Source organism: Carassius auratus, unplaced genomic scaffold (assembly GCF_003368295.1).
Source record: "Carassius auratus strain Wakin unplaced genomic scaffold, ASM336829v1 scaf_tig00041360, whole genome shotgun sequence".
Taxonomy (NCBI): domain Eukaryota; kingdom Metazoa; phylum Chordata; class Actinopteri; order Cypriniformes; family Cyprinidae; genus Carassius; species Carassius auratus.
This window is the reverse complement of record NW_020526645.1, coordinates 92501-119302: the sequence shown is the minus strand read 5'-3', so window position 1 is coordinate 119302 and position 26802 is coordinate 92501. Positions and strand designations below refer to the sequence as shown.

The 26802-nt window shown below is 33.2% G+C and overlaps 1 protein-coding gene across 1 annotated transcript in view; it reads right to left on the bottom strand.

Annotated features, from left to right (window-relative positions):
• Window positions 1-316: 316 nt before the first annotated feature.
• LOC113085116 (F-box/LRR-repeat protein 17-like) overlaps window positions 317-26802 on the bottom strand; it is a 110330-nt gene continuing 83844 nt past the window's right edge. The window contains exon 8 of the mRNA XM_026255089.1: window positions 317-491. Coding sequence (XP_026110874.1) covers window positions 332-491 — 160 coding nt within the window. The 3' untranslated portion in view covers window positions 317-331. The remainder of the gene's footprint in view (window positions 492-26802) is intronic.

Here is a 26802-nt window from a genome sequence, read left to right as displayed (position 1 = left end):
AAATAAAATGTAAACGTTAAAGAAAAAAAAGTTAAAAGTTAAAAATTTTAGGGGGAAAAAATTAAATGAAAAATATAAATAAAATAAAATATAATAATAATAAAAAACATTTTTTAAAAACAAACATATGTTTAATATATATAAATAGATAAAGTCAATAAAATGTAAAAGCCAGATTCTTAACAATGACAACAGGGCAAAGTTTTAGGATTTTGAAAAAAAAAAAAAAAAAAAAATGTACGTTTTAGGAGTTTGAAGAATAAATAAAATAACTACTACTTCAGCATGGCATAAAAGCAAAAACCAAGTAAGAAGGACTAAAGGTTAAAGTTCATGTCCGTTCTAGCGCCCCCTGTATCTCTGAGAATGAAGGGTTTACGTTTTGGTCCGCATCCAAACTCATCTCAGTCTTACCGTGATCTGTGATCTTGCAGGACACCAGATAGAGCTCCTTCAGACTCCGACCCTCCTTCGCAATGATCTCTACACACCTGCCAACACACAACAGAGAGACGGACAGGGTCAAAGGTCAGAAAAGGTCTACGGTCATCCGCACACGCTCAGATCAGCGGCTCGTTAATCAAAGCAGGTGTAATTCTATCACCTGAACGTAATTACATCACACTCTCCTGAAACCCAATCATTAAATGTGACTCGCCGCCAGCCCTTTCTTCTCCACTGATCCCATATCTGCACCTCAAAAGCATTTAGGAAGAAAATTAATAATTTAATTGAATCGACTTTGATTAAAAACTAAAAGGGCTTTCAGATGGGAAAAACCTCCGTGCTAAAACTACTAATGCCAAGACTTCAAAGACATGCATGATGGAGAAGAACAGGAGAATCACAGCAACCCCTGTATGAACAGAACTGTCTGTTTGACCCCAGTGACCTTTAGTGCAACATTCATCCTCCAGAGAGAAGCCTTCAGATCTACAGACATCACATTTGCATTCATGCATTTGACAGACACTCACATCCAGAACAATAATGCATGCAAGAAAGCTTGGTTTATAGAGTACATACACATATTCAACATGCAATCAGTGAACGGAAACATTAAGAGAAAATTCAAAATACAAGACTGATTTCATTAATTTAATGCATCTCTGGGAATAAGTGAATATGACGATTTTTGATCTTGGATGATTCAAAAGTCTCTGCTTTTAAAGAAATATGGTAATTTTCTATACTGTAGAGTGCCACATTCATTCACATCAAATGTTAACTGGGGTAGAGTTATGCTCACGGGACGCTGCACTTATTCACAATAAACAAAGTACATTATTTGCATGTGCTTTAAAGTCTTGTCGGTTAAACATTTCGTGTCGTGCGCTTTTTCTGAGCATGTTCAGGTGAAGCGTGCACACACTAAAAATCCTATCAAACAGCACCTGATTACAGGACTAAGATATATTTCACGTCTGACTGCGCTAATACTGTCAAATACACAGAAGTGTTACATATAATCATATGGGGTTATGTCTAAATTACATACATAGAAGGTGCACAGTGTCATTCACACAAACACTAATCACCATCATGGTGAGTCTCTAACTGAAATATGCAATAAACATTAATTTAACAACATTATATATAACATACATCCCTAATAAACATAACAGATAATAAAAAACTAAGAAACAGTTACATATAATCATATGTGGTTATGTCTAAAGTCAATGTAAAGAGCCGAGAGAGAAACGGATGCGTGTAGGTCTTAAAGTGACTGCAGTCTAATAGCACTAAATATGCTACTGCCTTTCATTAAAGGGAGAGTTCACCCAAAAAATGTTATTCTTTCATTATTTCCTCACTCACATATTGTATCACGCCTATATTAATTTATTTATTGTGCTAAACACAAAATATTAAACCAAACAGCTGCTGCTCTTTTAATTATTCAAAATAACTTTTGTGTTCAACAGAAGAAAAAAGTCTCATTCATGTTTAACCCTTTAGGCGCCAGAGGTTTTTTCCTAAAACGTTCGATTTTGACATCTTAATTTCAAAAGGCTATATGTTAAAATTTATAAAAGATAGAGAACTTCTGTAAATTATAAAAATATTAAGGATGACCCAATGTTTATGTAGGGATTTTATTTTCCCATCTAATTTGCATATTATGACGTCATATGGGGTGGTCATCTTGAATTATAGAATTTTCATGGAAAGTCACATGTTTAAATGATAAAATGCATCACTTCTTTCCCCCAAAAAATGTCCCTCACCTTCTGTGTGCTATATTGCACAATACTGAATGCTCAGGTAAATAGTAAGTAGTAAACAAACTGTGTAAATCATCTACTAATAAATGGTAGAAACAAACCGAATGTATGTAGCGGTTGGGATTTTCAGTTTACTACATGCAGGCACTCTGATTCCATATATGGGGTACATATATATTATTCATATGACACACAAACACAAGTAGACAAGACCTGTTTAGTTCAAAATCTATGCCCCGTGTCACATCGCCTCTGCTTCTGCTATGAGCAGCGCGGCCAGATCTGCCTCGCGCACGCGCCGAGTGTGCACATCTCGGACTACTGTCAGTGTCATTGCTACTCTCCACCTTGCCTCCTAACTGTCCTATGAATACTTCGACCTCGTCTAACATACCCAGTGGCATTAGACAAAGTCTCCACTACAATACTGTCGCCGCGATTGCGGAGAGGTGCGGTCAGAAGACAAATATACATGTCTAGCGCGGTAAAAATCTCCCGCCTCGTCCCCGCAACAATAACACGCCTGCTAATTTTGCGATGAACACTCCGACCCCGGCAAACATTGTTCACACCTCTGACATTTGGCAAAGGACCATTTATTTACATTGGGCAAAGGATTCACCGTCTGTGCTTGGTGGCTATACTTTCACTTTCAGTATCACCGTCATCTTCTGAATGCAGATATTCCCCTTCAGAATCAGTGTCCGCGAATAGAAATCCCAACACCTCATTGCGGCTTTATTGAAGCTTTATTGATGCCATTAGATAATAATAATAATGATAATAATAATATTCTAATGCCAATACTCGCTGACGTTGACAATATTGGTCAGATAAAATGGCTCACTCTCACACAAGCTCCGCTTTTTTTCCCACTGATTCAATGCGCTCTATCTCGGAGATTTTGTATAGGACCATGACGTTTTTTTCAGTCAGAGATGAAGTATTACATGTCTGCTATCTGGTGCAGGGGAGGTTGCATGAAATTTGACACCCTATTTGACAAAATCGGCCGTTTTATTCAGTGCCGCATCTTGTCGAGTAAACTCGACCGTGGCGCCAAGAGGGTTAAAACAACTTGAGAGTGATTAAATGACGACAGAATGTTCATTTTTAGCTGAACTTTCTTTTCAATATTAACAGCAAAACACAAAAAATCACTTACTGCTCTTGACTTAATAACTTTGATACAGTTGCTCTAATAAAAATCAGTCCATCATCTATACAGTCATGTACATAGTGTTTTATTTTTATATTTGTTCATTCAGTTTCCGAATACTGATGCTAAATACAGCTACTGTACCTGAAAGATAAAGAACTGTTTGTTTTCTTTATTTCTTCACCTTATAAGGCTTTGTTTTGGCTGTACTGCTCAAACAACTTTCAAAATAGTAAAACCAATATAAAGATTTGTGATAAAATCGTGAATCGAGAAACCGAAATATCTTTTTACACAAAATAGACATTTCTGTTTCCCACAACATATCGCGTTACTAAATACAAACATAATAAAATCACATAAAAATAAATAAATGGTAAAAGCTAACAAACAAAGAAACTTGCTAAAGCATGCAAAGTTTTAGGACTCATTCTTTTTTTCAGTTTGGTTTCAGTTAACAATACATTTTATTTTTAGAAATATTTGAATAATAGTAATATTAAGATTAAAATCTTAATATTTAGAAATGTTTTATTTGTTTTAGCTTTTATTAAATGTAATATATTGATGCAGCTCTTGCTGATCGTCTGAAATCACTCATAACGGTTCGCCCTCGGTTTCCTCTCCTCTCTAATTCCTCTTCCTGCATCGCCACGGCGACCATGACTCAAGGTCGTGATGTCCAATAAAGGGACATTAAAGTAGTTTCCATGACGACAAAGACACTCCACAGTCACCCAATTAGGCTGAGAGCAGCGACGGGCGAGAGAGGGATGGTCAGAAAGAGAGAGAGAGACTACAAATCAGGAAAGATGTGTAAAAGCAGGCTGGAGCGGATTATCAAACAACTGATGATGATGATGAAGATGCATCTTCATCAGGGCTCAAACACGCCTCTGCAGTGTTTGTGTGTCATTAGCGTGTTTACTTTAATCAGAGCGGCTGATTGTTGACTGACAGGATTGGGAATCAAAGTCCAGCTCTTGGAAAGAGACTCGCAGCAATGGAAACATGGCACTCTTGTGATTAACAAAAGTTAATTTTGTTTATATTTATATCAAAACAATGTGATTATGATGATTCGACAGCTGCATTTAATCACCTTCACTAACTCACCAGTAACCAAATACACACAACAATAACTTACTCTGTGTCTGACCTGCTGTCTCTCCTGTTGCTTACAAGCTTGTTGATTTAAGATCGCTTTTCAGTCTCAACTCTATGAGCCCAACCAGAGTTATTATAGTTAACTAAAACCATTAAAAAAATTATACTTCAAATAAAAATTAACATTAACATAAATAAAAACGTAAACTTATTTTATTTTAGCAAGCAGCCAAAGCAACATTTCTCAATTTAACATTTAAAAAAAACTTAAATGGACTACTAAATAACTACTAAAAATTACAAAAACACAAATAACTAAAACTTTAAGTAAAATGAAAATAAAAAAGGAAGATTAAGAAATACAAAATAATTCTAAATATTAATAAAAACTATTGAAGTATCTCAAATATACTAAAATAACATTAAACAAAAAACCTTTATTTCTCACTATCTCTTCATGACAGCTCTAGCATTTCTTTATTAAGTATGCTTAATGAAATTAATAAATATAAATCAATAATTACATAAATATTAATAAACTAATTAAGAGACTTGATTAATAAATACATTACTATATATCTATGTGTCTGTGTCTGTACGTACGTATTTACATATATAACTATTTGTATTCATTTATTATAAATTGTACTTTTTTACAATGTTTATTATTGTAGTGTTTATTTATAAATTATTACTAGCTACTATATTCTTTAGGTGAACAAACAATAAAATACAGATACAAATTTAAAAAGAAAATTATATAGCATTGTAATATCTATTATCAATGACCGCTATTTTAATATACATAAATAAATACTAAATCAAATATAAATTAAAATATTGAAAATAACAGTCATCAGTTTTTTTTATTAAAGTTAAAATTACATCGCTACATTTTTTATATTTTGTATGATTTAGATTTTATTTTATATAACAATAATCATAAATCATCTTTATAATAAATATAAAATAAATAAAACGGGGATATTTTCCACTTCCAGCAGTATGACCTCCGTAAATAAATGTAGAAATGAAACTCTTCTAAAGCACATAATGTATAAATATGTCTAAACTCATGCAGATCACTGGACTGAATGTGAAAGCAGACTTTGAATGCGTTTCACAGATGTAGAAAAACTCTGGTAATGTTCAGACGCAGCGAAAGCGACGCTGCCATCAATGTTTAATAAGAAACATTAGTGTTGCTCTTCACATCTTCACAAGAGGAGAAGACCAACACAACAATAAGAGCCGCACATAAAGAGCACATTTATCACAAAACCAGACAGATGCGAACCCAAAGACAGGTCACGACAGAAAAAAGGAATTCACTGAGAAAAACCCTTTTAAAGACAAACTCAAGGCTGCGCTTCCTCCATTCAACACAAACTACCTGAAGCACCATTATAACACAACAAAACCCATCAAATATGTGTCTGACAGACTGAGAACTCAAACTAAACTAGACGGAGAGGACCGCTCAAGGTCTGGAGCGAGCGAATATCAATATATACGACTGCAGTCTTAATGAAATGGAGGGGCGGATCAGACTTTCCTGCTGTACATTTCTTTTTATACCTCCTAATAAAGCCTTTTGTACATGACTGGAAGTCTTGGGCTTGTCAAAGGTTTTTTTTTGTATCTGACTCTTGTGCATTGTTCACACAGAAAAGGAGTTTTTATAACAGAGACCTAGATGTAGATGTAGTATACACTATAAAAAAAAAAGTAAAATTTACGGTAAAAAAATGGCAGCTGTAGTTGCTGGAATTCTACCATAGAAAATCGATAACAACATTATGTTTTACAGATTTAACTTAAATTTACAATTAAATACTGCAATTTCATTAACTGATGTAATGTTAATATACCAACCTATTGAAGTACTGAAATCGGTTTTGTACCTCTGTAATACACCAATAACCACCAAATGCAGGTGCTGATGAGAAAGTCATGTGACGAACCAAAGCCCATCACAAGCAGCTTTTAAATAATAACATACATCGAATGTGCACAGTGTAATTAACACAAACACTAATCACCATCATGGTGAGTCTCTAACTGAAATATGCAATAAACATCAATTTAACAACATTATATATAACATATATCCCTAATAAACATAACAGGTAATAAAAAACTAATAAACAGTTATTTCATAGAAAAAACATCAAATTCAAACAAAATTTAAAATGTAACGCAGATAATTTTGGCAATGTCAGTTTACGCTTTTTCCCGGTAAATTTTACAGGAACTTACCGTTAATCATAACATGTTTCCATTGTAGCAATTGTAGTTTTTACCGTTTAAAACACTGTCATTTTTTACAGTGTATTTGAACAATCTTTGGGATAAAATCAACAGGGGAAGTATTCTAAAAATTCCTTAATGCTAAACACTTAGAATAAATAATATCATATCAATTATACCAATAAGAAAACTACATTTCACTTTGCACTTTCAGGATTTTGTTCAAATTAAATATGAGAAATGCAAAAAATCAATGAATGAACAAATCTGAAATAATCCTGAATAAATGTGACAATGAAGAAGTCTTATTCTAGTATTGGGATACTATAATGATTTTTTGATGAATATTTTGAATGAGTATTTATGTTTATATATTTTCTGTTTTCATTTTACTTTTAAAGTCTTAGTAATTACATTTTATTTATATATTTACTGTCTACAGTTTTTATAGTTTTATTTCTGTTTAGTTATTTTATTGCATCAATCTAAACTTAAGGAAATTAAAAAAAATTGTAATTCTGTTGTCAATGCCATTCATTTTTTTATATCTATATAGTTTATATAAATTTCAGCTTTAGTAATTTTAGTATATCCAGTTAAACTTGAGAAACTAATTTTATTTCATTTCAGTTAAGGCTTATTTCAAGAATTTTTTTTCATTACATTATTTTATGGTTTAATTTTTAGTTAATAACAGTATAATAATTATGCAATGAAGGTCATCTAATGTTTACATATCAAAAATATCCAGTTAAAATATTCTATAATGCGTCAATGGCAGACAAAATTTGTGTTATTGTTCTGGTTCATTTAAAACAAGCTGAACTGGAATAAGTCTTCAGATGATGAAGAACTGGAGAAAATGAGGTGAAATAAGGAAGAGAAGGAGGTAAGAGCTTGTCATTTTTAGAAACCCTGACAGAGAGCAGGTTCTTCAGTTATACAGCCTGCTTTTAATTACACCAAATATGACTCAGATGTCGGGCCACGATAAAACGAACATCCACCCATTTCACTACAAGCTCTTTGAAACTAATTATTGTTCATGACATTCACTGTTTCACCAGCACACACACACACACACACACACACAAAACGTTTTAAGCTGCACAATCAACAGGTAAATGAACAATTATTATTATTTTTAGAAAAGAATTACATTACAAAGAAAATAGTACATTTACTGCCGTGTCGTATTTAAGATAAATGTCAAAGTGCAAAAAATTAATAAATTACTAAGTTAATTTAAACCTTTTTAATAACATTATATAAAACATACTTTTTAGTTTATTTAAATTTTGCAGTCAAATTTGAGGCTGAATATATATTTTATATGATTAAATATTAATCTATCTACAAATGTAGAATTAAAATCTGCTTCTTTGACAAATAAATAACTAAATAAAAATAAAATAAAACAACAGATCATGCAAATAGCACCACACAGTATTTCACTCTTCCCATAAAGCTGAAAAAAAGATGTTTTTAAAGGGATCTGGTAGTTGCCCGTTTGGCCTGACTAATCTTTTATTGTATTTCAGTGTTAGTCACTTATTAAACTGGACATCAAGAGCCCGTCATCTGTATTTCTGCACTGAGAATATCAGTAATGAATAAAAACGGCTTCATAAGAGTTCAGCTACCGGACTTGTTCAAGTCATTTAGGAAGCAGCAGCTCATAAAAGACTTCTAATGCAATATTCCCTGAAAAAGCACAGAGAAAGACGCTGAGAGGATCTTTATACACGAGCGACACAGAGCCATTAGGATTCCTGAAAACAGGCTGGAGTTTCTTCAATCCAGCGGCCAGAGTTCGGTGCTGCTGGAGAATAAAGTAGAAGCTGTGAAGCAGAAAACCCCAGTTTGCTTCTTTTCAAGGTGAATATTATTCTCCCGTTTTCAGAGATTTCATCACAATCCCATTATCTGCACTGCAAAGTGAACTTCAGAATGAGCTTATCACAAACTGCCCTCAGAATTAACTTCACAACTACAGACAGCCAAAGGAAAAGAAGTTAAAGCAATTAATAAGATAAATCCAGAGGGATCCAATCACATCATCCAGACTCAATCATGAAAACTTTAGAAATGCTATCTGGAAAATAAAGGATATGATAAATGTCCAGCAAAGAAATGCATTAAATGCATCGCGCCGCTCGCAAAATACATTGAATTATCAGCTGCTTTTATGTGTGACTGATGTAAACGTGTTACTGTACGCCTGTGTGAAGTGTTTCTAAAGTGATTCAGTCCGTCTGTAATGAGATCCGACACTGAAGCGGCAGATAAACGCCTGAAAGAGACCAGAACTTCAGTCTCAGACACAGATATAATGTATTCTCAGGCAAACTGGTCAAGAGCACGCTCATGTTTCAGCTCAAAATTTATATATATATATATTTTAATTTAAAGTAATTTAAAACATTTAATCAGGTAAAAGATGAAATTTATCATATATTTTATTCCTAAACTGTAAGGTCTAAGCTGTAAAAGCATCTGCAAAAAAACTATATAAATAAATTAAAATGAATAAATGCATGTGCTTATTAAACAAATGTAAATCAATTTAAATAAATAAATGCATCTGCTAAATAAATTAAAGGTCTATGATTGAATTGCTGGTCAACAATGACCGTGCAAAAGTCTATAATTGATAAGTAGTCAATATCCGAATTAATCTTTAAAGCACAATACATTCTGAAACAGCTTCTTAAACTGATTTATAGGGTTGTGCCGATAGACGATAGTATCATTTATCGACGATTAATGCATTAAATTATAATAATAATAATAAATATTTGTATTTTTATTAGGCGGCCTATTATCTTTCGGCTATCAACCTGCCCAGCTATTTCACTTCAGCGCCATATTTCAAACACACATGTGCAAAAGAGGATTAGAGCCAGTCGCTGAAGAATTTGTAACGCTTTGACTCTGATAACTCGTTAAATCAATGAAATGAAAGAGATAGAAAACTATAATTTTTTGATTATTGGTGAGTCCGTAGGCTCTCTCTTGTGCACCTGCACGGTTTAAAACACTAAATAGTTATGCTATGACAAGAACAAAGAGTCTCTCTCTTGCTCCACACATGCACGATAATATCGTGTATCGTCGATCTCACGGAGTGGAGGAATCCTGGTTAAAAGATCAGGAAAACTAGAGCTCATGTGAAACACAACCACAATCATCCTCAAAGACGTGACATTATACAACTGCAATGCATTTTAGAGATCACACACATACATCTATGAGAGTCAGCCCTCAGAGAATGAAGCTGATGGATGACATGGACCCTCACCACAGATTCATGGTTCCTCTGTGTTCCTCCAGAACGCGTTTAACCACAGCCATCATACGACAGGCTAAGTGCTGCGAGAATCATGAAGAGAAGAGTGCAGACGCCACATCAGAAGCCTCTCGTGTAAGAGCATCTACAGTTCTGATGTTCTGCTGTGACGACAACATGTTTACAGTATGTTCACACAAGACAAAAGAGCTCAGAAATGAGAAACACTCCTTCATTAACAACTAACCAAAAAACTGATCTGATTATCTGGTCACGCAAACTATACTGCAATGCTGTGCAACAGCTGAACAATAAAACAAAAACAAAAAGAATAATAAAATATATATATATACACACACACACATACGTATTAGGGGTGTAACTGTTCACAAAATTCACGGTTCGGTTCGATACGATACACTGATGTCACGGTTTGGTTCGGTATGTTTTAGATACAGCAAAATGTAAAAACATATCAACTTTTCAGAATGCCGCAAGCGCACCGCGGGTCTTGTGACAAGAACTAACCAATCAGCTTCATCCTTGTAACAACGTTGAAAGCTCAGCCAAGATGAAGGAACAGCTGATCATAGTTGTATATGGATTGCCATTTTGAAATAAATTTAGTAGCAGAGCTACTGCAAGCGATTTTTAGAGCTGCAAATCCATTTATCCTTTGCTGAAATTTCCGCGTCTCATGGAGAGAGCACATCATTGTTGCTTAGCAAAGACAGACGCCTCATGAGCGCTTCTGCCCGAGCGCTTTGGAAAGGAGGAGAAAGCGGCGCGACAAGCGTTTTCTACACGTTTTTAGGCGCGATATGTGAACGGCCCCTAAGGCGCTCGCTCACTCAGCACGCGCTGATGGCTCGTTGCAAGATACTGACACAATAAGGTGATGTCGGCGTAAATAAGTTGACATGTTTCAAGTATTCCCGCTGGTGTTTTTTTTTTTTTTGTATTCCCGCTGGTGTAGCAGATGCGACATACCGTTGTTTTTTTATCCACCACTCTCTTGCCATCACCATTATAGCTTAAAGGGAATCCAAAGTGCACCCAAACACCAGACCTGTTGGTTATTGGAGGATCTTTTATTTCTGGTCTGTGAAACACATTGGCCATTTTGCAACGAGCCTTCAGCGTGTACTGAGTGAGCGAGCGCCTGACTGAGTAGCCTAACATAAACATATAACTATAAGTTGGTGTTTGGGGCGTTGCCTGTTACGTCGTTTGGGTTATTGGGCTACCATGTTGAATGCATATCATTATATTTCTTGTTTTTTTTTTTTTTCAAATATAATTAATTAGTCCAACGAACCGTTCGGTACATAACGGTTCAATACGAATACGCGTATCGTTACACCCCTAATACATGTATATACATACATATATATATATACACACACACACACATATATACATACATACACACACGCACACACACACACACATATACATATATATATATATATTTTTTTTAAGAATGTTTCACAGATTTAAGAGTTCATTTTTTTATGTTTAACTAGCCAAGTTATGCTACTGTATGTAAAATGTAATAATAACACGATTGCTTTTTTCCCCATTTTAATGTAAGCTGTTATCTGGTAAAATAATAAATAAATAATATAAATAAATAAATAATTAAAATAATAAAATAAGTTAATAAATAAAATAAAACCACATAAAACATTTAAAAGTTGATAAAATAAAACAAATAAAATAAAACATTTACACATTGATAAATCCAGTTAAAGAAATGCATATAAAATAACAATAAATAAATGAAAGAATAAATTTGCTGATAGATAGATGAATAAATAAATAATACTAAATTACTATATCAAAAATCTTGTAAAGCCCTCTAAATAAAGTTCCGAGTGCAGAACAGATGATTTCAACATTGTGTACTGTATTGTATTATATTTTTTTAACTGTACTATAAAATAATTGTTTTCTTATTTAAAACTTTGTATTTTTTAAAATATAATAGTATTATCTCAGTTTATTTATTACTTTATTAACAATAAAATAAAGTGCAATAATACTATTATCAGTTATTAAGTAATTATTGTTTTCATAATTTATTTTATATCACCAAACCAGACTGAAAAACTTCTGTGCATCTCCGCTTGTGTGTCTAATTTTACATTTTTATGCAAAACTGTGATTCCTTGATTTAAAAAATAAAATAAAATCATGGCAAAAACAATACATTTGAATTAATCAATAAAATCTGAAAAATCACCCAGCTGTCATGTGTAAAAAGTCCTGAGGTGTTTCAGCTCATTCACTCCAACATCAGACAAACACTCGGACGAGTGAACGAGTCCAGCAGGGAATTCTGGGAATGTGTGTGGCGTGTGGTTTCTGCTGTGCATTAATCAGTTCATCTGGAAAGATCTTGTGGTTGTGGCATTAACTCAACCTTAACCCCCCCATTAACCTACTTTACAACACAGCGTTTAATGAGAGACGCCAGCAGCAATCAAGGCTTTTTTCCCTACTCTCCGTGGCTTTTGGTGTATTTGTTCATATTTGAACATATTAACATCCATTTTTTATCATCTAATATTTAATTTACACATATATAACATGTATGTAACGCACAGATGTTGGGGGCAGTGAAATTTTATGACGTTTCTGCTCACCAAGGCTGCATTTATTTGCTTTAAAAAATACAAAAAAAATCTATAAAAATGTTAAATATTATTAGAGATTAAAATACATATTATCTGTGCGAATACATTGTAAAATTGTAATTTATTTCTGCGATGCGCAGCTGAATTTTCAGCATCATTCCTCCAGTCTTCAGTGTCACATGATCTTCAGAAATCAGAATAATATGATGATTTACTGCTCAGAAACATTTCTGATTATTATCAATGTTGAAAACAGTTGTGCTGCACAATTTTGTGGAAACTGTGATGCATTTTATTTTTCAGGATGAACAAAGTTCAAAAGAACAGCATTTATTTGAAAAATACATCTTTTGTAGCATTATAAATGTCTTAAAAATGTCTTTAATCAATTTAATGCATCATTGATTAATTAAAACATTAATACTGACCCCGAACAATCATTTTATTAATTAAACTACATCGTACAAATACCAGATAAGGTATTTGTAATTTATGGCATGGTTGAAGATCTCAGCGCTCAACACTAGTGAAGTTCATACATTTCTCCTGTAAGAATGTGACGATGACAAATTCAGTAAAATGTTCCAGAGCCCACAGACTCGCTCAGTGACCTCATGCAATCAGAAGTTCAGACCTCATTTGACTAATTACTGCTCTCTGCCTTTCCCCAGAGATACGCTCGTGAGGCACGGTTACTGTCGAGTCCAAGTCAACGTGAGCGTAAACCGGCCTCCAGTTGTCTGGAGCGACAAACTCTGCATTCATGGACTTTAAAAGAGTCATGAAGTGAAGGAAGAGGACATTACATCAGAAACACACTTTCCATCAGCTCACCATATTTTATTACTTGATTCTGATTGGTCAGTGGTGACAACAACAGGCTCATCCAGGTAACTGAAAACGGCTCTATACTCTCGCTAGCAGCATCCCATAAATGTCTCCACTTCTGACATCACAGTTCAGGAGAAGAAAACTAAACAGGATTGCTACCTTTAGCCCCTTTTTTTTTACTAAAAAGTTGTTTACTGAAAGAGGCTTTGTCTTTAAATAAAAAAAGATTGTCAATTTTAAAAACACTTCATTTTTTGCTGTAAATGAAACCGATTATCGGTTTACGTTTTTCCAGTCTTTCTACACCAAAACGTTTTACTTGCTGTTTCTTTGTAACTAATTATTCAATTAACTAGCAGTTTATAAAAGTAAATTGTTTCTTCATCAAATGTATTTAATGAATACAATCTGACATCAAGCTGTTTTCATACACTTTAAAACAAAGTTGTAAATACAAAAAAAAAAAGATTATTGCAGTACGTTTACAAGTAAATACTATTTCCTACTTCAAAAATGTTATATATTATTGTCCAGATTTTTATACAGTATATATAAGGTTGGATACATAAATAAATACATACAGTACACTCACATAAAGCGATACACTCAACACAGCAACAAAAAAAAAATTATCATGTTTTTTATTTCTTAATTTTGTTGCAAAAGTTTACTATATTATTGTCCAGCTTTTTTATATATAAAGTTGTATATATATATATAAATATATAAAAATGGTAGAGTGATACAAAGCAAAAAAATTGCTATTATATAGCAAAAATACTACTTGTTTTTTTTATTTTTTGCAGAAATTACTGTTCAGCTGTTTTTATAAACATCTAACTTTATACACATATATATATATATATATAAAATATAGTACAGTCTTATTAAGTGATACATATTTTATAGCAAATCTCTTGATTGCTTGTATTGTTGCAAAATATAAATCTGCAAAATGAGACTCTAATGGATGAAGATATCGAGAATATATAAGAATGTACTGCATATATATATATATATAGACACACACACACAATATATATAAATATTAACATCATTATTTTCTGTAAAGCTGCTTTGAAGCAATGAGAAACAAGCACTTTACTCATACATTTAATTATAATTTTGGAACGAACGAACGAAATCACACCAGCGATGGCTTAAACCATCGAATGTGAATGCACCTGAGAAGACCTCGCATGAGAGCGAGTGGTGGTGATGAATCCTGTAGAGGACTGAATCGCTGTAATGCACCATCTTTGGCAGGACGGATCTTTTCTTGGCAAAGGAACAGAACGAGAAACATTCGCTGCGGGCCACCAGCAAGACCAATCCGTCATTTGTGACACCCAGCGGCGCCCCGAGATCTGCAACTTTCCAGAAAGTGACAAAATTCCCACCAAATGTCTGACATGTGGGAGTGAAGCACTGGGAGCCGATAAACGCTTCCATGTGCCTTCGGAGAGTCAGATTGCTATGATCACAAACCTGCCGAATGTAGAAACGCGGATGTGTTTTACACTTTTAAAGGTCATCACATCATATCACATACTGTTATATTCATACCAGCTGGAAGATTTTAAAGTGCTATTTCACCCAAAAACTTCTGTGTCAATGATTTGAAGAACACTGAGGTAGAAATAACACTGACTTTTTAATGCAAGGACAAACACAGAGACTTTTAAAAATAACTTCTTCCACAATCATACGTTGAAACTGCTAAAATAATGACAGAATGATCATTTTTAGGGGAAATATCCCTTTAAAAGCTTGATCAGAACAAGTTTTTTACTGTACTGCCTTTGTTTATGAGTCTTAACTGCTAGTTTTGAGAACAAATTGTACATACAAATTCATTCAATTCAGTATCTTTATGATGATATGAGCTAATTACGCCACAGTCAAAAGTTCTGGGTAAAACTAAACAGGCTATATAACAAACTAAATTCAGTGAAATATACAATGCATTAAATATACTGTATGGTTGGAAAGATTTTGTTTTAAATGTTTCTGAAAGAGTCTTTTCTGCTCACCAATGCTGCATTTATTCTCAATGATTTTATTCTATTTAGACACAGCATCATCCATCCATGCATTTAACCATCCATCCATCAATAGAGATGGGTATCGTTTAAATTTTATCAATACCGATACCGATACTGTACTTATCGATACCGTCATCGTTACGATTTGAAGTTATTTTATTACTGCTGAACTTTATCAACTGTATCAATGTTCTTCGGTCAAAAGAAATGAGTTATTTTTATCTTTATGTTTTATTTTATTTTATTTACATTAATAGAATAGTTCACCCAAAAATGAAAATAGTGTCACCATTTACTTAAACTATCAAGTTGTTTTAAACCTGAATAAGTTTCTTCTTCTGTTGAACATAAGTTATTTTGAAGATGGTTATTTTCCCTGGATGCAAATTAATACATGTTTGGTTAACATGAGTAAATAATGACAGAATTAAAATTTTTGGGTGAACCATCCCTTTAATAACAAGTGGCAGTATGTTTAGTACTGTCCCTTTAAGAGATGCACAGACCATTTCTCTCTTACCTGTTTAATTTCACTTTAGACATAATTAACTGTGTTTATATGTAAACTTTGTGCATTTTTGACAGTTTTAGCACAATTAGACGATAACTAATATAACAAAGTAATCAGGTGCTGTTTGACCAGCATTTGAGTGTATGGATGCTTCCGCTGGACGCGCTCTGAATAAATACATATTAGAACAGCACGCAAATAAAATGTTTCACCTGTAAGGTCTTAAAGCACACGCAAATAATGTACTTTTGTGATTGCAAATAAATGAATTGACATTTGAGGTGAATGTGTCTTGTGAATTGCAGTTGGAGCTAGATACGCAAAACATAATCCAGCACATTGCTTGAGGTAAATGTTGTGTTTGGTTAGTAAATGTTTTATTATATTACTTGTGTTGAATCCTTCGTTCACTATCACACTACTGCATATATTGCATCTGACACTGGTGTAGCTTAGTTTTGTAACGAGAGCTCACACTTTCAAATGTTTCACTCTTGCCGCGATGACTGATTGCACGCAAACACACACCGCACATGTCGAGCAGACGTCGGCTACATCATTCAGTGAAGGGAAATGACAAGCAGCAGCTTCTAATTTAGCATTAACATTGAAGTATACAGAGATAAAACAACGCAAGTATCGATAACAGTATCATCTGTCCTGAAGCTTATCGGTATCGATCCAATTACATACCGGTTCAAAATCCATCCATCCATCATCATTCATCCACACTTTCATCCAACCATGCATTTTACCATCCAGCCATCCCTACAATCATTAAAACACCCAATAATCCATCCATCCATCCATCTGTTCATCCATCCATCAATCCAACCATCTATTTAACCATCCAATCAAGCCTTCAATCATCCAAACACCCAATAATCCATCCACATCCATCCATCCTTCATTCAACCATCCAATCATCCAAACACCCAATAATCCATCCATCCATCTGTTCGTCCATCATCCAACTATCCATCCATCATCCATCCATCCATCCATCCAATCCATCATCCATTCATTCAGCCATCCATCCAACATCATCATCCATCTATCTATCCATCCACCCAACATCCATCATCCATCCATCCATCCATCATTCAACCATCCAATCATCCAAACACCCAATAATCCATTCATCCATCTTTTCGTCCATCATCCAATTATCCATCCATCCAATCCATCATCCATTCATTCAGCCATCCATCCAACATCATCATCCATCTATCTATCCATCCACCCAACATCCATCATCCATCCATCTTAACTATAAACATTTAAGCGTATACTTAATTTAAGCATGAATCTTTTTTTCAACACTTTTTTACATTTAAATAATGATCATTCAAAAATGTTAAAGCCCTTCTCGTGTCTGAGCTTGTGACTCGTAATCATTCGGTTTCACATACAAAGATTTCTAGGTCAGATGAAGCAGTGGGTCACTCATACACTTCAAAGCTTTTACTAACAAATAATCACATAAATAAAAACAGCAACCTAATCTTGTTTCTATCTTTAATATCAGTTGATATGACCTCACCGAGATCTGAAGACTTCTGCAGCTAACACTCATCCGTCCACAATAACACTCTCAGTAAGTGGCTCTTAATAACTACAGCTTGAATGGAGCTGTGAGAGTGGTTGTGATTGACTGGAGATCAGCGGGTGGTCAAACAGAGTCACATTCACCGCTCAACACCCACTAAACTCTGACCCGACGGAGAACACGTCTAAGTGCTCCGTTTGCTCAATCCATGGGTTTAAAAGAGCTTTTCCACTGGAATGACTGTTTACTAATTACACACTGAAACTCAGTGACACATTCCCTCACACTTACAATCCTGATCCGAACGGCTTTCCCAGAAAAACCTCCTAAATCCACCTAAAACTCAAGCAAATCACCGCTAAACGACTGTGCACACAGAATCCTACTGCGCCTAGTCAAATAATAATAATCATTTAATTATTATATTATTAATATTAAGATTAAATGGTTGTATTATTTAAATGTTGACTATTCATAAATAATAGTTAATAAATACAATTCATAATATTAAATATAATTTTTGTAATATATATTATATTTTTTATTACTATTAGTGTCATTATTTTTATGGTAATTATTAAGTTATTGTTACAATATTGTTATTTTAATAATGATTACATAATTATATTATATAATTACATAAAATATATCATACAATAAACTAATAATAATATTTATTAGTATTATTATTATTATTACTACTACTACTATTGCTGTTGCTGTACTTAATTGTTTATTATTAACTATTAGTTGTTGTAACAACAACTAATAATAATAATAGTTATGATAATAATAATAATAATAATATAGTTGTTGTTGTATTATTATTATCATCATCATTATAATATAATTATATTATATAATAACATAAAATAGCATGTTGTTTTAGATAAACGCATATATATATATATATATATATATATATATATATATATATATATATATATATATATATATATATATATATATATATATATAATTAAATGATATATAATTAAATTAAATATAATAATTTAACTAAATTTCTTATGGGTCCAGTTCAAAGAAGTAAATAAAATAAAATAAAAATAAACCACGGACTGAAAAGGACTGATCAAATCACTATGATTAATAGCGGTGATTGACAAACAAAAATTAAATTAATATCAATAATGTCAAAGTCACCACAGCAGCACTTGTGGCTCGCTGTTGTGTATCATCTTCAGATATGATGGTCTGACTCTAAACACAATCACACACACACATGGATGATCCAGATGGGAAGGGCTAATGCTCTCTGTAGGTTCCTCTGCTGCTCAACATAAAGCTCTTAAAGGATTAGTTAAAATCATCTGAATGATCCCATTATCGACAGCGCTGACATACAGCATGAGGACGGGAACCCACACATCACAGTCTTATGTTACTGCTACTATTATAGATGTTATTGCATATTTTGAATGGGATTTTATTTTTATATTTTCAGATTTCACTGTAATGTCAATTGTTTTTTTTTTATTTAGTTATATTATTGTTTATCTATTTTTTTAGTATCATTGATATACAAGCTTGTGTTTACATTTTAAAATTAGATTTATTTTAACAATATAATTTTATTTTTATATTTCCTGTTTTGATTTTAATTTTAGTAAAGGTTATTGTGTTTTTGTCAATTTTATTTAGTTTTTTAGTATTTGCTTTATTTTAGTGTTTTATTATTTTAGTATTACTGATATACTATTATAGTTTTTGTAAATATTTTTAATTAGATTTTTATTTTTCCTAGTTTCTTAGTTTTGATTTGATTACGTTTTTGATAATATTCTTGTGTGTTTGTGTCATTAATTTAGTTATTACATAGTTTGTTTTTTGGTTTCACTTATACTATTATACTATAGTTTTTGTTAATATTTTGAATTAGATTCAATTTAAAAGTTGGCCAAAATTGGAGTTATTTAGTTTTGTTTTGTCATTTTTATGTAGTTATTTTAGTCCTTTTCTATTTTAGTTTTTAGTTATTTAGTTTTTTTATTTTAGCATTTTCTTTCTTTTTTCATTTTAGTTCTTCAGCTTGAAATGATAAATACCGTCTCGGCAACTAGCTAAAATAAACTTTTAAAGAACCAAAAAGGATATTTTGCAGTTTTATATATTATTGTGATAAGTTGAGCTGATGCAATTACCAGGAATCAGCGTTTCTATTCATTTTAAGATTTTCCATGCATGAACAGCAAATACATTATAAGATGCATCAAACATTTCTATGCATATCACCACCAGAAACCATCTAATATTCCCAACCAACCAACCATTCAGTCTGAATATAAGCAATCTAGTGTATATATCGAGTAAATGCATGACAGACGATCAGAATACAAAGAAGTCCGAAAACAGACATTGTTTAAAATATCCATGTTTCTGAATCTACATCACACAATAAAAAACTAATAAACAAACAACTGATCTGATAAAAATTTGCATTTTGAAGAACTGAGCTTCATTTATCAAAACACAGGCAATATTTCATCTCAAAAGTCAAGCGTTTCTGTTTTCCACACACCTGTGGGCTTTTACTTCAGTCTTGAGTTATTTTATCCAAACATTTCATGTAAAAATGACGGCATGGATTGAAATAATGATGCATTCAAGGTTCTATAAAATGATTGAGGTGGTCTTATAAAAACATGACCTCAGAGAGACACAGAAACCACTGCACACTAGTTAGCCGCCTGAAATACGACATGCTAAAGAAACCCACGTCTGTGTATTTATATCACCGTTACAGCAGCCGAGAGAGAAAAACACCTTAACCTCATGAACTATGTGACTATTATTATTAGCTTCATAATCATCCTGCTGTGATGCTTTTCTTAAAAACGACAGTGTCTGAAGAAAAATGTTCTGCTTCTTCTCACACAAGTACAATGCAAAAAACCAATACTGTACATACAAGAATAATGTGTAACCAAGAGAAAGGTCGACTCAAACATGAAGCTAGTCTGATGCACTGAAGACAACAAGTGTATTTACACAGGACTGGCTCATGAATATTAATTAGGTCACTTTAATGGACAGTCAAGTAAAGAGCTCTAGCAATGTCAGTGACCTAATTAATATTCATGAATCTCACAGTTCAAGCATTCAGTCAGTGACCCGCCCACTTGATCCTAAAGTAAACTAAAACCTTCAACTAAACAACTTGTCTAAAAACAAAACCTAAAACAAAGCTAAAACTGAGACCTAAAACAAAAAAAACCCAACCCAAATCAATAAATAATAGAATAGAATAAAATAAAGTAAAATAATAATAAGCAGAGATTAAGTACTGGATGCTAATTAACTATGTTTAAAGATAATATCTCAAACAAAACTAAACCTGAAATAAAACCTGAAACCTAAAGCCCAAAGCCAACCAATCAATAAATAAAAACAACAATGAAAAACTAAATAAAATCAATTCAGCTTGAATTTAGGAGAAAGTAATCATGAAAACAGTCAAGAAATCACTAACTCAATCTATGGAGTCTAATGGACTAAGGGAATATTCTTAGCTAAGAAAAATATAACAAAAGGGCAAAATACATTTGATGTTTGTCTTTATCCAGTGACCTTAAAGTCCAGACTGCATTTGGCTCGCATACGCTTATTTAATATCGCTTACAGTTTTTCTCTGAAACATCCTCCTTCATTAATACCATATGAGAGGCCTGAGAAAACTCAGGATTGTTGTCCAGTGAAAGCTTGCATTTTTATGGGCAATGAAATCTGGTTTCAGCCAAAATATAAATATTGCAGCCAACGTGCGTCACGACTGTAAAAGCCCTGAAACGTCTCGAACAGGAACGCTGTTGTTTCTACCTGCATGAGGCTGTCCTGAACACTTAAATCACATTATACGAGCAAGAAAGAGAAAGATTCAGATAAATTAATGCTGCCATCATTTGAAATCATTCATCTGGTTGATAGTGTTGTGGTGCTATGTAGTACTGTCAGGACACAACTGTTTCCAGGTTTTTGTAAAGCATCAGGCTCCAGATCCCGCCCCTCTCCTGAACTGAAAATCCAGAGAGGGTGTCTAATTTGGAGGAAAAGATGCTTTTATTGCACAATTGAAAATAAGCGCTTATTTTGAACAGACGCATCCCAAAGCACACTGAAATCCACCGTCTGACTTATCATCAAAACCTTATACAGTATCTTTCCCCCGGAAAGTCATTTCCCACCAAAAATGGATTTAAAAGTCGATTTTCTAAGATGCTAATAAACTAATTCCAGCCTGACGCGAGGCAGAGCTTTTCAATTTCAGCTCGCTTTGCTCAGATTTGTTCTACATGATGACTGGAACACAGAAGGGAAATCAAACTCTCGCCATTTCAGGACAAAAAGACTTTCCTCATATTTGACACAAAAGTAAATGACTGCAAAGTGAAAATACCAGCAAACAACATAATTTCTGGGATTATTATGCAGCAGAATGAATCACACGCATTAGTAAAGCCATTAAATGGTGTTAATTGCTGAAGTGTAAATAGCTGTAATGTTAATTACGATCATGACTGTAATAATCACACCTAAGCAAGGCGTGAGCACACACACACACTGCTGCTGGTGATTGCAATCATTGGTAATTACAATGAAGTCTCTTTTTAAATGCTCTGTTTCTCACATTGTTCAAGTAAATGACATTTGAGCAACCAAGTTACCTGGAGACATTCACATGTCTCCTAAACGACTCTTTAAATGTCTGAGATCACAGCAGCAGAAAACAGCCTTCAGCTCTTTTTGCAGAATACATTTCTGTTCCTACATAATGTGTCTGTAAAATCATGTTTTCTGTATTTGTGGTGCAATGAATGCTCATCATGTTTTTCACCTTTTTAAGGCAAGACACCACAGGTGAACAGGGTAAATATATATAATATAGTTCATATTTAAATAAATAACTAATATATATCAGCATACAGCTGTTTGATTACATAGAGAACTGCAAACTTTTTTGTTAAAGCTTTCTGAAATGTAATTTTTAAATATGCAAATGTGGAACTAAGTAAGTAAAGATCCACTAATTTGAATAGATTTGCAGAACAGAGATTTTAACACTGGATAAACCATGTAAAAAATTCTTGCTTGATTTTTTTTACTTATGTACATTTTGCTACCTTGTGCAACATTATTTGAGTAAAACATACAGATGAAGACCGAGTAAAATGTATTTAAGTATTGCAAAGTAAACTTCAAACGAGTAAGTAGAAATGACTCAACTAACTCTCACTGGCCAAGTTAAATTTATTTGATTTAAAAAGCCTTTAAAGACGTGAATAGAGAATGAAATCAGATGGTGCATTAAAAAAAGTTTGATGATTTCTTTCCACTAACCTGAAACAACATTCAGAAAAGCCAAATAACCCAAAATCTCAAAACTGACCAGGGGTGTGTTTCTTACACTGTGTTTGATACTCTGTTGCATTTACAATTTTGTTTGAATTTGATGTTTTTGAAATAACTATGTTTCTTCTTATGTTTTTCTTATCTGTTGTGTTTGTTAGGGTTGTATGTTACATATAATGTTGTGAAATTAATGTTTATTGCATATTTCAGTTTAATGAGAGTCACCATGATGGTGATTAGTGTTTGTGTGTGAATTACACAGTGTATCTTCTATGTGTGTAAGTATTTAAAAGCTGTTTGTGATGGGCTTTGGTTAATCACGTGACTCTCATCACAACCTGTATTTGGTGCTAATCAGTTTACACAGGTACAAAACAGATTATGGTACTTCAATAGGTTGGTATATTAACATTATATCGGTTAATAATATATATATATATATATATATTTTTTTTTTTTTACAGTGTATGTTATTCTGGTGTTTGCCAGGTTGTTACTATTTTGTTCAGAAAGTATCAAAAACCACAGCGTTAATAATTTCAAATCTTTCCCAAACGCGTCTGCTTTCCAAAGCACATCTCGCAAAGATCAACACCAAATCAAACTTCAGCACCACCATACATGAGGTGCACCTGATCCAAGAGCTGTTCCTCAGATTTTATTAACCAAAACCAGCTGCCAGGTGACCATCAAAACTGATCCGAGGTCAGCTGAGGTCATCTGCGTAACAGTGTCCTTGAAAATAAGATGTCTTTCCATCTGTATTCAGCTCACAGCATCTCTGTGTGCAACTGAAGACAGTTCAACGGATTACAGACAAACCGCAAATATTTACACGCAAGACTTCGACCCAAAGGATAGATTGATTCCAAGGGAATTTTGATATATGAAACACTGTAGAAAAGGACAAGAGATGATAATCGCTCACAGCATCATCATAACGTCTCAAAAAGCCCAGGCAAACATCCTCAGGTCTGCCTTCATTCACTACAAGTTAAGCTTTATGCACAGCATCTGTGACACGCTATCAAAAATGATTTCAGCTTAATGCAGGTGAAGGTCTGGATATGTGTTTCTGATATAATAGAGTCCAACCATCTGGTTCATTCGGTATACAAAGAAACTGATTATAAGCAGTAACATTTAAAGACAGACCAAAAATGAGCATCATGTCTATTAAAAAACTACAGTACCCATAATCCACTTCCAGAAACAAGAGTTCACTCCATGTAAACAAATGCTTCTAGTCTTCTTGCAAGCATCTTTTACCCGTATCGATATATGCATGCAAGTTTAAACATGATAATCACAGGAGAATTAACATTATTCTACACAATGACGAGCTCAGTAGATAGACTATTGTTCAAACTATAAGTCTGGAGTCAGTAAGTTTTTGTAATGTTTTGAATTTAGCCTCTTCTGCTCACCAAGGCTGAATTGATTTGATCCAGAATACAGTAAAATTGAAAAATATTATTACAATTTCAAATGGTGGTTTTCTGTGTGAATCTGTGTTAAGGTGTAATTTATTTCTCTGATGCACAGCTGTATTTTCAGCATCATTCCTCCAGTCTTAAGTCTCACATGATCTTCAGAAATCATGAAAATATGATGATTTCCTGCTGAAGAAACATTTCTGATTATTATCAATGTTGAAAACAGTTGTGCTGCACAATATTTTTGTGGAATCTGTTATAGAATTTATTTTTTAGTATTCACAGACAAAAAGAAAGTCACAAGACCACCATTTATTTTTAAATCAAAATCTTTTGTCACATTATAAATGTCTTCACTGTCACTTTTGATCAGTGATGTCACTTCAGGAGGAGTCATGTGACCTCACACATTCAGATTCAACACACACACAGAGACGGCTTTTAAAAGTGGATGAAAATGGCAAATTATTTCACAGCAGGACAAAATGCACAATTTCATCTAAATAAATTAAAGTGTGAATCTCACATGGTGAGAGTGACACCAGACACAAAGAACCTCTGACTGAAGCGCTAAATATGCAAAGAGAGAATTATGCTGGAATAGACAGGTGTGTGTTCATGTTTGTGTTTGTGTGTCATGTTTAATTTCAATTTCACTGCATTCTGGGAGTGAAAGCAATTGATTTCTGGCTTGGGAGAAAAAAAAAGTGATGAAAGATTCAGCTTTAATTGAGCTTCTGTACATCACTTCACAAACGAACCGATTCAACTTCAGCAAACTGATTCACTTCTCTGATGGTTAATGGTCTTATGACATAGCTATTTATCTATTTGTTTAAGTAAATTACAATCTGTTAATTGTTTTAAAAGTTATGGCTGATAATCAATATATGGTCAATATAAAAATTTTAAGGTACAGAATTAATTATGTAGCTGAATGATGACTAAGTGACATGTTTGCATGCTACTTTGTATTTATTAATTTATTTTTCATTGACTTAAAATGAGCAAATTAATTTATTAAATGAATACATTCATTCATTTTGTCATTTATGATGTAGATAAATAAGATACTAACTCCTTTTTAATAAACATGTTATTTTATTTAAAAAAAACGTATTTATTTTCGATTTAACTTTTTTTTAATTAACATTAAAAAAAAGTTTTTAAAGTGATCCATAAATCTCAGACTGAATTAAATGTAGTTTAATAGTTAATGTCCCTGAGATACAGACACAAATATTTTTCAAACGTCGTAAATACAGCAAAGACCATTTGATTGTGTTTTACAAGAAAATAAAATTTCAGTCTTCCAACTTCAAATTATGGTTACAGTTGTTACACAATGTGTCCTTGTTACAGTGTAATTATACATTTAAGTACTGGGTAATAATTAAATACACGTACATACTATATGGCTAAGGTAACTTGCATGTGATTACACATAATTAATTGTTATTATAATAGTAATTACATGTAACGTGTAACAAGGACATCTTTAAATAAAGTGTTGCTGTTGCCTTGAGATTTACTATGAAAATTAGTAGCAATTTCTGAGATAAAATTATATTTTCAGTGTGCGTGTAAATTGAATCTAGGATCACCGGTATAATAATACAGCTGCATGTTCTTCATGTCCTTGGAATATTTTGTATTCTGTGACACAGTCGGACAGACGGCAGAAAGAGCCGCAGGTAAACAAACACTGATGGAGCCCGGGGAAACAGGAACGGCCTCTCGTCTCATCGGCACGTCTTGAGACGAGCTGCTTATCATAATCTATAACGTCCTTCAGCTGGAGTCAGATGAACGGAGGGAAGAGCCTGACCTCCCACAGAGAGACCGGCACGTGTCACTACCATCGTACGCCAAATACACGAAAACAAACAATGCAGGCATTAATGCGGCCCCAGACGGGGGTCGTGGCGTGTGGCCATGCATTCATCCTCTGCCATCAGCCAAACCTTGAGTCGAGTCTTTTGAAGCACAGTTTGCTGTTACATTATGCTTATTTCAGCCCGAGTCAAAGCGAAGAGTCATTTCAATGCAGCAGTATATAAGTAATATCTATAAAGTGAGGAGAATGCAAACAAATCCAAACCGGATTGTACACTGTAAAAACCGTGAATTTAACGGTAAAAGACTGTAAAAATGCTACAGTAAAAACCTTTTAAATGGTTAATGGTAAATTTCCCTACTATATACAGTGAAAAACTGTATTGGACATTACATGTAATTTTACAGTAGTATACCTCTTTTTTTTTTTTTTTTTTACAGTAAATAACCATAAATTGACATGAATTAACAATTGAACAACCATAAATTCCCAGAATTCCCTGTGATACATTTAAAATATATATATATATTTTAAATAACTGTTTTTCTTAGTTT